General features: G+C 41.5%; 1 protein-coding gene across 5 annotated transcripts in view; it reads right to left on the reverse strand.

Moving 5' to 3' along the window:
- Nucleotides 1-14207, reverse strand: part of ASH1L (ASH1 like histone lysine methyltransferase) — a 66974-nt gene extending 52767 nt beyond the window's left edge. For 4 of the 5 annotated variants that reach the window (XM_086768431.1, XM_086768427.1, XM_086768429.1 and 1 more), the window contains exons 1-2: nt 14072-14207; nt 4795-5317 (exon numbers count right to left, since the gene is read on the reverse strand). In XM_086768431.1, the coding sequence (XP_086624557.1) occupies nt 4795-5217 (423 nt within the window). In that variant the 5' untranslated portion in view covers nt 5218-5317; nt 14072-14207. Of the gene's footprint in view, nt 1-726; nt 761-4794; nt 5318-14071 lie in introns of those variants that run through there. The other variant, XM_086768428.1, reaches the window with a different exon arrangement.
- Nucleotides 14208-14320: the final 113 nt, after the last annotated feature.

Consider the following 14320-nt stretch of genomic DNA (forward strand, 5'->3'; position numbering starts at 1 on the left):
GTGCTTTCAGCGAGAACAGCACGTTCACATGCAGCTCTACAAATGCGTATCTAGGCTCTTCTTGTCATTTTGCTCCTAGTGCTGGAAGCTGGCCTTACATGCAGCACATTTAGAGTTTCACTTTTGTGGTTCCATGGAGCAGGGAGCTCTTCCTCACCGTCTGACTCGAACAAATGCACAGTTTTATATCAGAGCAAATGTAAAGTCAGATTTTAATGCAGATAGTCTTGTGAGGTCTAATAACAAATCATCCACAGGAAAAAAAAAAACCAAACAAACCCCTAACATCTCATAGATGTTTCATCCATCCGACTCACCTAATATGTCCGCAAACTAGCACATATTTCAGGCTTCATCACTGATACCTCTATGTTTCAATGCAAGTTGACTATGCCACATAAATGCCTAAGACAGCTTTCCTTGGATTATATGCATTTTCAGTCAAGAGTTCTAACTTATCATATGTTACCTTGGCTTTCAGATGGCAGGTTTCATCTACGTGCAAAGCCATTAAAAAGGTCTAGCTTACATTGCATTAAAGTAATTTTGTACTTTAAAAACGAAAACATTTATTCCTGTGCAATCTTTAGCTACAACTACCTGGCTTAAAACTCTATCCAATAAAAGAATCGCCCAAAGCCATTACATAGAACATGTAAGTTTTAGTAAAATTGGTATTATTGTTAATTTTGCACTAAACTGAATTCCAAATTTTAAACCTCTTACACGGACATACGGTTTCTAGACTTGCACCATTAATCTGAAAAATAAAAATTTCAGGTTATTTTGATATAAAATAGTAACAGGTTATAATCAATCATTCCAGAATCATCACAGGCACCAACAGCATTGGACTTACTTCTAAAAAAGGCATTCATGGTTACACTACAGCATGATCTCAGGGTTTATTATTACTAGATCATGATTTACTGTTATTGGTATTTATTTGCACGAAGAGTAGATAATCTTTCAGAAGAACAAGGATATCTCCTATTAAGTCTGGTGTAAAACTCACACTTCTCACAGAAGAACAAAATTAGGAAACATAACATAGCCTCAGCTTCCAAAAGCTGAAACAGTTAGAAGAAAACAGATTGTTAATGAAAATTTTGCTTGTTAATTCTCTGGAGAACTACCAGCAAGCAATAAGGATTTTTAGATGTACATACACACATACAGAGATCTACCTATTATTACCTTAGCTGTTGTACATCTGGTCAATGCACAGGCTATAATTCAAATAAGCATGCTGAAGAATCACAGAAATTGGTTGTGTAATTGTGGCATCAATATATCTAATATATCTAAGACAAAAACTTCTGTCCCAGATCCTGCAGAAAATAATATTGAGCTACAAAAAAAAACCTCTTCTTCAGCTTTGTAACATTTTGCTTGAAAATTTTCAGTTAGTGGCTGTGATTTCATCAGCCAACTTTCCTTGAGAGCTTCCCTACATAACCAAGGGCAATAGAAAGAACTACAGAATACTGCACTCAGCAATTTTACAAAGAAATAAGGAGATGGAGCAAAACGGCATGTTCCAACTTGCTTCACTCTTTTACCATGACTATTTTACAATTACAACAGGCTGTTATGATCACTTCTTGCTTTCCTATTTTCTAAAACTTCAGTAGGGCAACTTTGCTATGTCATTGGCTACATATACCTTGCATAGGGAAACCATTCATACACCTCTTGTGCTGTAACTAACAAAAGAAAATTGATATTTATGTCTAAGGCTTAGGTTTTCAGGATTAGCAAAGGTACACTAGCCATAAAGCAATGTCTATCTGTCACAGGACATTTTTCTGAGAGAAGGAAATCCAAGTTTCATAGTCAGTGTCAAAAAGCAAATTGAATACTGTTTTGCTATTACAGTAACTTTTAATGTTGTATCTCTTAACACCTGTGAATCATAGCCATTTCTAGGTCTCTCTTTTATGTTTTATGATTTTCTCTTCAGAAGACTATTAGCTTTTCTGTCTACACATTTCTGGAGTACAAATTGTAAATATACAAAATACCCACTTCACCTAACTCATCTTTCAGAACGGAGAGAAACCCTCTACTAACATAACTGAAGACACTGCCCAACTCTTAAGAGTCCTTTCAGCAGTAAGCCTGAGAAAGAAACATAGCTGCCATAGGTGGGAGTGCAAAGTACTTTTCTACTACTTTAATTTTTACCCTGATATTCTCAGGAAAAGACCTCCACCACTTCTCTTTGGGTCTTACTGAGTATAGTGCAAGTCCTAAGTTTCCATTCAAATTCTTTATTCCTCCTTTAAAAGTACAGAGAGTTCAGTTTCACAGTTCAAAGTATTGCCACACCTTGCTCTGAATTGGTCATATATTTCCTTTTTTCCCCTCCTCTCCATTGAAAGGAAAGATTAAGGGACCACTTTAATTTTCCGAAATGTAACTTGCAGTACTAAAACTTGCTTTATTTCATTGCAGTAGGAAATGAAATACCCTCGGGTATCATATTCAAAACATGCAATGGTTTTAAATCATGATTACCATTTGTTTCTAGAAAGACTCGTTTTAATCACACTTGCTAGAAATCAGTAGGATGCTGTAAACTGTCATTTCTAACAACCCAAAGTGCCAGAATGGCAGCAGGGAATATACGGTTAAACCATTTCAGTACAATTTGAGAGAGAAAGCAGAGTATCTAAAGTGAATTATCATTAGTCAGAGATTCGAAGCTATTTCTAATGCAAATTTAATGCAACAGATCTGCACTTCTCTACATTATGTGTTTAGGTTGTTCATCAGATAAGGAGCAGGAGTAACTCCACTTAGAACAGGAGGAATTAAAAAGTGATATGGTATTAATGATATCATATACAATATCAATAATATTTAATAATTTCAGTACTATTTGTTTCCTAGCTTTCTAATTTCCATCTGAAATACGATGGATCTCTATACTTAGTATATAAACAAAGATGTCAAGGATGAAGAATCCATGCTGTCACCATCTGAGTTTAAATATTAATTATTTTCCCTGGCAAAAATTCCCAGGGCACGATCTCTTGATGCAATGGGAAAGTTTCCATACTTAATGGTTCTCTGCTAGTCAGAGATTTTCAGTTTCAAGTACCACCTCAGTTCGAACATCAAGAGAGATCAATGACTGGATATTCCAGATTGGCCCAATTGCTCAACTCATAGCAATCTAGTCTTGTTAAAAAAAAAAAAAAAAAAGTAAGTCATCAGTACAATGACAAATTGCAATCAACTTTTCCAATTTTTTCAAGATGAAGTTAGAGAAATCATTAGAAACAATAAGCTTGTTCTGAAATGGAAGAATGTAAAACAAAGGCCATAGCCAAACTTTTAAGTTACATAATGTACCACTTGAGAATTTCTTGTTTGATAGGCTGACAAAAAAATGCCTTTCTGTTTATAATGGAGGGAAAAAACCCAAACAACAATGCAGTTGCATGGTAGAGTCTGGATAAAGTAATTTTACTCATCACCCATAACATACAGCACACTTGTTCTTTCAGGGCATAATTTATTACTCTTTAAAGATCCTCTTCCTCAAGGAAAACTTAAGTCTGGGTATTCCAGGAGAAAGAAAAAGGTTTGGGTATGTTAGATAGACATTGTCTCAGTACAAGACACAGGATCTTTCTTCCCTCTGGGGACCCTCTACCTTACAAGATACGCCAGGACGAATTTATGCAGGTAGCCTTATGAATAGGACATAGGCTAGAGAAATTAAAAACCTTCGGCCTTGGGAACCTTTGAAACTGGAGCTCCATGAACAGGTAACACATGTGAAGGAAGGACTCTAACTTCCAGGGAGGAGTATTCTCTTGCTGAACTGCCTGGACTTGCAAAGTTGAACAAGGCTACATAAGGAATGCACAAGGAAACTGGGAGATAAATATGCACTCATAAGGAAACACAGATAGGTGCAAGAAAATGGGAGTACAGGGAAAACATTCAGCTTTAAATCAGTAGGCATGTACTAAAAGGAGACAGATTATGGAGGGGATATTCTAACATTTTATTAGTTACCAAAACTTTTATGTGTATTGGTAAAAAGAGCATGCTGTAAAAAAAACCCACTTCTAAAATTTAGCATCTATACAACTACATTTATAACTCTTGCCATTTATCCTATTTTCCCTATCTGTTATTGCTTCTCTTACTCATTATATCCTGTGGATCATAAAACCAGGATATCCTCAAGGCAGGGCTATCTCCTTACATTTGGAAAATACCTGGCACATCTCTCAAGCCACTGCATTTATATGCAGTTTATCATCGGGCTGTTTTCTAACATATCTGGAGAAGTATTTTTTACTTTTCAGACATTGCTCGACATGTTCATTGCAGAGAGTCAGTTTAGACACACAGCAAAAACAATGGTTCTAACAGATGAAGAAAAAATATAAATCCAAATACTAGAGACAAACACTGCAAATACACAGCCCCATTTAAATAGAGACAAGACCCTCCACTTTCTTCTATACAAGAGACTAAAAATTACACTATTGCTTTTCAGAAATATACTTATGACGTTCACTTCGAGTGAACATGGGAATTATCATTCGCTACTGTTAAAAAAACAGTCTTGGAAAGCTGTGAAAGAGCAAAAGCATTTTTTTCCTGTCGATGGGAATTAAATCAAACAGTTTCTAACTTCAGAATCTTCAATATCAGAGGTTATATGGAAAAACAGTTAGTAGAACATGATCGTCCAGAGATGCCAGAAACTTTTAAATGCAGTTTAAATTTACTATGACTTGCAAAACACTACATAAACACACTACTCACTTGTTTTGAAGGACAGTGCTCGTTCTTTTCGTCTGTCATCTTCCCACTCTTCGGTGCCCTTCTTGGTTGCTTGATGCTGGTTTTTATAGCAGGTCGGCACACATAATTCTCAAGGTTCTTGGGAGGTTTTTTCGTTCGCTTTGCTTGAAGACCAATCTTCAGTTTCAAGTTTCCCTCTGAAAAGTTTGTTTCTTTCACTGAAAACTGCTGCTGTGCATCAGTTTGAGCCTCATTCTTCCCATTCTCAGTACTGTTCCCCTCCCGACTCTTCTTCTTACTCTCGTCTTCTTCCTTGGTGCAACTTTCTAGCTTTACTTCTCCTTTTCCAACCAATGTGCCAATGTTTACTACAGAGGGGCTTTTCCCAGAAAACCCTTCAGAATCAGAACCCAAGCCTAACATAGCAGTATTCCAAGGGTCCATCACAGGCGAAATAAATGCCTTCGGGTAATTTTAGGGAAGATTTATAGAGATATGTTCCACAGAAGATCTGTTCTACTACTGGCAGCCAGCATCTTTTACTCTGAAGAAGAAAGACAGAAGTAAACTTAAATCTCCAAGCAGAAATTGAATTAATATTAAAAACAATTAGAAAGTGAACAATCGTACTGCAGACAAGCAAAATTACACAGCTGTTTCAAAACACCAACCCTTCCTGTAATCTACTACAAAAATACAATTTATCTGTAAGACTACTTTCAGGCAATAGGTGAAAATCAAAAGTATGTGACTATTATAATTTCCAGTTCATCCACAGGACACTTCAAATGATGATTAAGGTTTTTAATATTGATCATCAAAATAACTTTTCTTAGTTAAATGCAGAGCCCAGCTTCTCCTAGTACTGCTACTCTTAGGCTGGACCCACTGAAACAGTTGCGTCTAAGGAATGATGCAGGTAATGAAACCTATGATAAAGCATCCAAAACCCAGAGACAATATGATTTGTTCATCTAAGCCACTAGGAAAGTTGAGCTTAACCCAAGTATGCACTGGTTTCCAAATATGCCACAAAATCTGGTTTTCAGTTGAGAACTTTCCACAATTCAGGAAGGACAGGAGGACAATAAAAAAAAAACCAACCCAAAAAACATCAATCAACCCCACCAAATACATTCACACACTAATTTGTACTTCCTGCAGCACGGGAACAGAAAAGTCCACACTTCTACCATCAGAGACACTGTTATCTGTGTATAATTAAGCTATTTATTATAAGATATTAGAGGGAACTTTTTCATCTTAGCTGCTGTAAGAACTAAAGCAAAAGTTGATCTGAATCGGCTTGCTAATGCAAGGGTTTCAAATCCCTGACTGGCAGACTACTTGCGCAGTGTGCCAGCACTGCTTCCCGTGCTTGCACACAGACCACCACAGAGCTGTAAGCTGCTGTTTCCCTCACTGCCAAAAACCAAACAAAATCAGTGTACCCCATGGAAACAAAAATCATCGCAGAAAGAATCTGGAGAAGATACAAATATGGCATATCGATAACTAGCAAAGAGGATGAATCACAGGTTAAAAAGGAAAAGCTAAACATATGCATTTCAACATGGTCAGATTATTTAGAATATGATACAAGAGTAATGTTTACAGAACTGAGAATTTGCACATCAGCAACCCTCAAAAGAACTGTGGTAGGATGATCAGGAACTCCTGGTGAAATGTGATGGCCACAAAGACATACACAATCCTTGTAGTGTACTGAAAAAGTATGAGGTCTTTTTGACACTGCTATGACAACACATCGTCCATATGCCCATCTACCCCGTGGGTATGGCGTACCGAGCCACTCCAGATCAAACTCTACTTAGTCTTAACAGCAGCTCAGGAGAGAAGTTCTCCTTTCTCAAATTCCAGGAGCCAAAACAGAACAATCTGGGTGGATGTATTTGTTTTAGGGGCATTCCAAGCAGAAAGCATTTAAATATCTCAATCATTTAAATATCTTAATAATTTTAAAAAATGAAATCTGTCAGAAGCAGGCCTGAAACCTGACGATTTTCTGTTCTTCTATACAATTATTAAAGCTAAATTGTAAGTAATGCTACGAAAAGATTTCAACGGTTTCAGTGAACTTCAAAATGAATTTCAATGGTTTCAAAAAGGTTTCAAGGAGCTCAGCAATTATCTCTGACATTTGGCCTCCTGGCAGGTCAGCACATGCATACTCGAGCCCATCAGCACGTGGCAGGTCCCAAAGCCATATGCCTCTTGTCCAGACAGTAATTAGAAAAACAAGAGTGAGGAGGTGGTATTTTGAGGAGGCTCAGTAAACACAAGCACTGTATAAAAAGGGGGAAGGATAAGGAATGTGAAAGGTGATACTGGGAGAGGACTAAGGCAACTGCAGTGGACACAGGTTGGAAGTGAGATGCCAGGATTAGTGGGGACAGAAGAAATGCTGCTGAGAACACAAATCATTAGAAAGCTAGGCTTCATTGTTCTCAGCGAAAACAAACTTATTTTCATATGTTCTGTGCACATTATTAAAAGGGATTTCTACCTGCAGCTATGACTTTTCAACTAAGAACTTCCTGAAAAATCAAACCCAGTATTATTACTTGGAAGACCAAAGGTAATTAGATAAAATCCCCATTTTACAACTGGAAAAAAAGGGTAGAGCAAGTCAGTGAAGGTTCCCAGTTCAAGGCCCAATGTTCAGTCCACTAGGTTACAAAATGTTGCCAAAAAATGGGCTTTTTCCTACATGCCAATGCACAAAGGAAAACTGGCCAGCAGTAAAATAATTCTAAGCTAATGCATGAGTTTTTATTATTCAAGTTCAAGAAAAGTAGAGAATCCTACAGGCCGTCATGCAACTCTCAAATCTATGTTCATACAAATGTTTCCTTCTCTTGTGACTACAGTGCAGAACAGTTACAACACTTCAGTCATTTTCTTACAATTAAAATTAATGAATAGCTTAAAATTTGAAACCAAATTAAGTTGAAACAGCACCATCTATACTGCTGTATTTGACTCCATATTTACTTAATAGCAAGGCTTTAAGTAAGTAAGTACACTCATACACTGACCTTAGAAACTGCAAGAACAAGACAAAGCGAACACTGAGAATTAAAGGAGAACTGTGCTAAAATCTTATTCTGTGATAACACAGAATCAGTAACTATCCTAGAAACAAAGTCACTAAATTGATGGCGCTCATAAACACATAGCAGGTCATTTTGTTTACCCATTAATTCCTCCCTACACAGACAATAAAAATGCTAATCCTGGACCTAATAATCATTTTGCCTCAATCACTGTAATCTTTGTCTCTCTACTTTCCAATTACCCCACTCTAATTCACAGAAAATGTGTCTGCCAATCTGATCATTTTCATAACCGTGAACTGATTAGGTCTCATCTCTTTGAATCCCAAGAATGGCTTTTCTTCCCTATCTCATTAAGTTCAAGCTTCCTGTTGTTGTCTTCAAGGTGTGCATAACGGCATCTCAGTTCTTCACTTGTTCCCACTCCTTAGTGCTTTCTGTTTCACCAGTGACGATCATTATGTATGTTGTGGTTAGTTTTGTTGTTGTTGTTGGGGTTTTTTTTTGTTTTGGTTTTTTCCCCCCTTTTTCTTAAGTAACACCATTGCTTTCTCTGTGCTACCCTTCACACTCCATATGCCCTGCCTGCACCAGCCTATGGGATCTGTAGTATTCTTCTTGCAGGTTGTGCCTTAAAATCTCCTTGTGGATGACAATGCAAATGAGCAGCCAAATGACAGTCATAGTTCAGAGGCAGCTATAAAAGCTTGCATGAATTTACCATGAAAACTCCAAGAATTTGGTACTTTCAAGACCTGAAACTATTGTATTTACCCATGCAATACAAAGTACATAACTGTGTCTTTGCTTTCCACATTTGTTCTGTTAATTTGCAAGTCTTGTTTTTAATTATACTATAGGCTTGTTCAGGTCAGAAAAAATGGACTGGCAAAGTACCTGCTTCCACGACGCTGATCCCTGAAATAGATCTTTCTGTGTTTCCACTAAAAGGACCTTGACAAGAAAAGCACTATATCCATTTGGTGCGCCCCGTAAGATTCACGGGAAATTAAAGCAGCGAAACCTGATTGCCCAAGCCCACAATTAAGTATTTTCTAAGCTTGCACACTGTCATTTAACCATACTGCTTTGTAACTTCTAAGACTCGAAAGTACCGCTATAATCAAGCAGCATGGCATTCTAGACCAGGCCAAAAACTCTGCTCAGCAATTCCTATCCCACTGCTCACATTTTGCAGACCCATACCAGGTCTTTTCAAAGCAACATCAACATTTTTTATTTAAAGACTTTTTCTGATTAAAGAAACAGCCACTTCCCTGGGGACTCTATTCCAAGACCTAATCCACATTTTGCAACAACTTTCATTGATGGGATCTTAGGCTAACATAAATTTTGCTAGATTAAGAACCATCTAGTACCAAATCTCTACACAGCCTTACAAATTATGATCAAGACATGTCCTAACCATCTCTCTAAGAAGCAAAACACATCAAACTTCCAGTCTCTCATCCAGTAGATCCAGGATCTCAAATCCCTCCTGCAATTGCTCTTCTCCAAAAAGATTAACTAAGAAGCATTTTCACACTTGTTTTGACATGTGCTACCTAGAACTAAATGGTATTCATTAATTATTTTGCTAATGCCATAAACAGTTTTAACACCTATTATTAATTCTTATTCCCCTGTTGACACATCCAAAGCCCTGTTTGCCCATCATCTGCTAAGATTTCTGTTCTTCTGATCCTCTGCTTTTACAGAGAAAAAAAATACCAAGGGTTGACTTCTACTGTCAGCTCCTAGATGTCTCCCCTCCCTGCCCCCTTAGCACTATGAAATGAGTTGGATTTTTTTTTTTCCCTCTGTTCAATTTACTATGTCATCTTCATTTCTGCTACTGCTTTTGTTGACTAAAACATATCATGATTTTATATTTGGAAGATCAGTATTTTTCTTTTGATTCTTTCCATTGCTTTAGCTCCAGGGGATATTTTAAAAATTCAGCTGAGTGCCTGAAACCCCAGAATATTACTAGTAACTCTATAGCCTCCCACAAATCCCCTCTCATATTCCTTGTCTTCTCTCTTCTGCTATGGAAGACAGCTACTACACTCAGAGGTTCTTGCTCAAAAAGAGAATAACACATGTCATAAAAACCCCACTGTATTTCTCCACATCACAAATCTTAAGCAGCCACACGGATCACTGGAGGTCACTGAAACAGAAGTTCAAGGACCTCGGATTACCTATGCGAGTATTTTTAAATGTTTAGAGATGGAGACACTTGTCAGAAATAAAGTTACTGTTTGTGTTATATGAGATGACAAACATAATATTTTACAAATAGAACATGTTAGATGGGTTTTTGACTGCTGTAAAATAACAGAGTACTCGTCTTGTCAAGAAGAATATTCTACAGAAGTGTTGGTGGCAAAGACAGTATGGGCCATGTGTCAGGAGAGCAAATGGTAGCAGGACACTTATTTTGTAGGAAGAAACGCAAAGCGCAGACATGATGACACTTGGTGAGTATGCTCCAGTGGGAAGAAAACTTTGTAAGCAGATATAATGTTTCCTGTGATATCTTATCCTTACTTCTTCTGGTATTGTACCTTAACTGAAAAGTTTCGAAACACAAGACTGAATTTTGACTTGCCTGATAATTTTGTTGTTTCACTGTTCATATGCAAATTAATAGGAAATTGCTAAACACTGCATAACAAAACCCATATTTGATCAGACCAAAGGTTCACTTAGCTTTATGCTGTTAGTCCCAACATTAGCCAATACTGATTGCCTAGGGAAAAGCATAAAAAAACCAAGGTATGCTGTGGTAATTCCACTAAAACATTCTCCCAGCCTCTGAATTTGTGATTCAGGAACTTCCTGAGAGCTATGTCTCTACATCTAATGCCTTTCAATGGATTTTTCTGAACAAAAAGGTCTGTTATTTATACCCACCTAGTAAAAGATAATGTAAGGAACACAGTAAACCAGTATTTCACCTTTAACTCCTGACACAATGTGCAGACAATACCTTTGGTTATACCAAAAATAGCCCAGCACTAGGATGGCCATACACACCATGTGAGCCATGCTGCACATCGTGTAAAGCCGTGATACAGAAAACTAGGCACAAATACAGACTTTGCTTTCACAGAATAATCACATTAGATCTGCATATCAGATTTTTTTTTTTCTTTTTGAAAGCTGTGAAATGAAACACATGACCTCATTGGAGTGGAAGAAATGTGTCCACAATAGCACAAGTCAACCTCTTGCCAATGGCAGCACAAATTAATTTTTTTTTTTAAGTCAACAATCCATTTGATAACAACACTTATTTTTCAATAATTGTGATTCAGTAACTATATGTGCTATTTCCATTTTTCTCTTGTGACAACAGCATTATAATGTCTATCAACAAGCCTGTCTCTTGCACCAAATGTTTAAACTGTTTTTTGTATCCTCAAGGACAGTTAAAACTTCTGAAAACAACTGAAAATAAGCTGCTTCTTTTTGTAAATTATGACTCAGATTATTTTACTGTTCATTGACAGGCTGGAGAGGTGGGCCCGTGCAAACCTCCTGACCTTTAACCAGGCCAAGTGCAAGGCCCTGCACCTGGGTCGTGGCAATCCCAGGCACAAATCCAGGCTGGGGGAGAATGGATGGAGAGCAGCCCTGAGGAGAAGGAATTGGGAGTGCTGGTGGATGAGAAGCTCAACGTGAGCCGGCAATGTGCCTTTGTGGCCCAGAAAGCCAACAGCATCCTGGGCTGCACCCCCAGCAGCGTGGGCAGCAGGTCGAGGGAGGGGATTCTGCTCCTTTACTCTGCTCTGGTGAGACCCTGCCCCACAGCACTGCATCCAGCTCTGGAGCCCCCAGCATCAGAAGGACGTGGAGCTGTTGCAGCGGGTCCAGAGGAGGCCACAAAGATGATCAGAGGGCTGGAGCAGCTCTGCTGTGAGGCCAGGCTGAGAGAGCTGGGGCTGTTCAGCCTGGAGAAGAGGAGGCTCCGGGGAGACCTTAGAGCAGCCTTCGAGTAGCTAAAGGGGGCTGCAGGAAAGATGAGCATAAAGTCTCCAGCAGGGCCTGTTGTGACAGGACGAGGGGTGATGGTTCTAAAATAGAGGGAGGTAGATTCAGATTAGACATTAGGAAAAAGTGTTTTACACTGAGGGTGGTGTATGATCCATACTGGAACACCGGCCCAGGGTGCCCAGAGAGGCGGTGGAAGCCCCATCCCTGGAAACGTTCAAGGCCAGGCTGGCTGAGGCTCTGAGCAACCTGATCTGCTTGAAGGTGTCCTTGCTCCTTGCAGGGGGGTTGGACTGGATGACCTTTGAAGGTCCCTTTTAACCCTAAGATTTTATGATTCTATGATTATTACTCAGACATCAAGTGCTTTTTAGATGACTTTTGACTGCCTGTAGCAATCAAATGTAAGTTGAGTCCAAAAAGAAGTTGTGGTAATTTTGTCTTTAAAACCAAGATGTACCTAGACTCCCTCAAAAAAACCCCAAACAACTCTGTCTTATACTCTTATACAGTTTAGAAAAGCTACTGAAGCTTTCATTTTCGAGTAACAATGCTTCTTAAGAACTCAAGTAGGCAGACATGATGATTTCAGAGCCCATCTCTATGCATATGTTCAACCAGCTGCTAGAATTCACACGGAGACAGGAGCACCAGGGAAGGTCTCAAGGTCCTCAAGGATGATCCACATGAAATACAAGTCTTCAGGCCCTACAAACTCCCACATTCTCGGAAAACACTGCCTTTGCAGGTGCAATCTACACTAATGCAAAGAAGGCAATCAAAATAAACAACGAAAGATGCAAAAAAAGGTACACTGCTCTTGAAAATGGAAACTATGTATATTTAAACGTATGAACATAAAGTCATAGATTTTTACCACACATCCATCCCATGGTTCCTGCTCTCCAGAACTCTCCTAACAAGACTGGAAAACCAGTGTAAGAACCCACTATCTCAAGTTTTCCTTACCGGCTCCAGACAACCTATAACTACAAGGAGAATGAATGTGTGTCCTGAGGCCATGTCATGGAAACCCACATTCCAAGCAGTTTCTAGTTCTCTGCTAGGTAATTAACAGGATGAAGGAACCACAAACCAAGGATGAAAAACAGAAATTAGAATGTTGGGAGGCTATCTAACAGAAAGAAAAGGACAGTAACACATTGTGGCTTCTGATCTGAGAGATGGGTAAGGCTAAGATACATTAGGCTGAACCGTCAAATCCCACATTACTCATTGTAAAACTAAAACAAGATTAAAAATCCAAAAAGAGTAAAATTTCAGCATTACGGTTTTGAGGAGGAGGACTGCAAGCAGAAAAGTCTACAAGCCACTGACTTAAACTAGCCAATATACCAAAGAGCAAAAAATCTGCCAGAGACCCCCGCCTCCAGCAGCCCCAGCTCCCCCTGCACCACCGCCTTCCCCATAAGGGAAGGCCCACACCACCTCTGCCCTACAGAAAAAAAAAAATAAAGTTTGGGGGCTGCAGAGACTTGCGCACAGACCCGATCACCAGGACAACCTCCTGAAGCCCGACACGGGCACCTGCCAGACGCAGGACTCCCCGGGGCCGTGCGGGGTGACCCCCGGCCCCCTCAGCGCGGCAGCGGCCCAGCTGTCAGGCGATATCCCGCCCCCCCCCACCCCGCTCCCGCAGGCCCCGCGCAACGCATGAGCGCGGCTGTCAGGCTCTCTCCGCCCCCGCGGGGCACAGGCCCGGCTTCGGGCAACCGCCGGCACCCGGCCTCCGTGCGGGCGCCGCTCCTGTCACCGGGACGCCCCCCCCCCTCCGGCGCCCCGTTGGCGGGGATCCCCCGCTTCCCTCCCCGGCGCGGGCCCGGCTGTCAGGGATCCTCCGCCCCCTCCCGGCGCGGGCCCGGCTGTCAGGGATCCCCGGCTCCGCTTCACGCAAGGGCCCTGCCGGGGTCCCCCGCTCCTCTCCGGGCGCGGGCCCTGCCCGGGCCCTCCGCGCACGCCCGTCGCCGAGGATCCCCCACCGCCGCCCCCTCAAGCCCCGCCAAAGGGGATGCCCCGCGCCCGCCGGCGGGGCCCGGGGCAGCGCGGCGGGGATGCGGGGCGGCGCGCGCCTCAGTGCCGGTGCGGGGCGGACCCCGCGGCGGCTCCCTGGCCAGGCTCCCCTCCCCCCGGCTCCGGGCCTGAGGCGGTCCCAGTCCCCGCCCGCCGCCCGCCGCCCGCTCGCCCGCCCGCCCGTTCCTCACCGTGTCAGCGACAACACGGCCGGGGTCGAGGATGGGCTTCTCCGCGCCGCATCTTCCCGGCCGCCCGCACGGACGAGGCCAGGGCGGGACCCGGACCGACCGGCCGCCGCTTCGGCCCTGCTCCGAGCCGAGGCAGCGAAACCAAAATGGCGGCGGCTCCTGCTCCACCGCGAGCGAGCGCCCAGCGCCCCGCCTGCCCCGCGCCCGGCCCCGCCCCGCCCCGCCCCATCCGGGCCAGCCACGCCCCCG

The sequence above is a fragment of the Chlamydotis macqueenii genome, chromosome 28 (assembly GCF_036417535.1).
Source record: "Chlamydotis macqueenii isolate bChlMac1 chromosome 28, bChlMac1.mat, whole genome shotgun sequence".
Classification (NCBI taxonomy): domain Eukaryota; kingdom Metazoa; phylum Chordata; class Aves; order Otidiformes; family Otididae; genus Chlamydotis; species Chlamydotis macqueenii.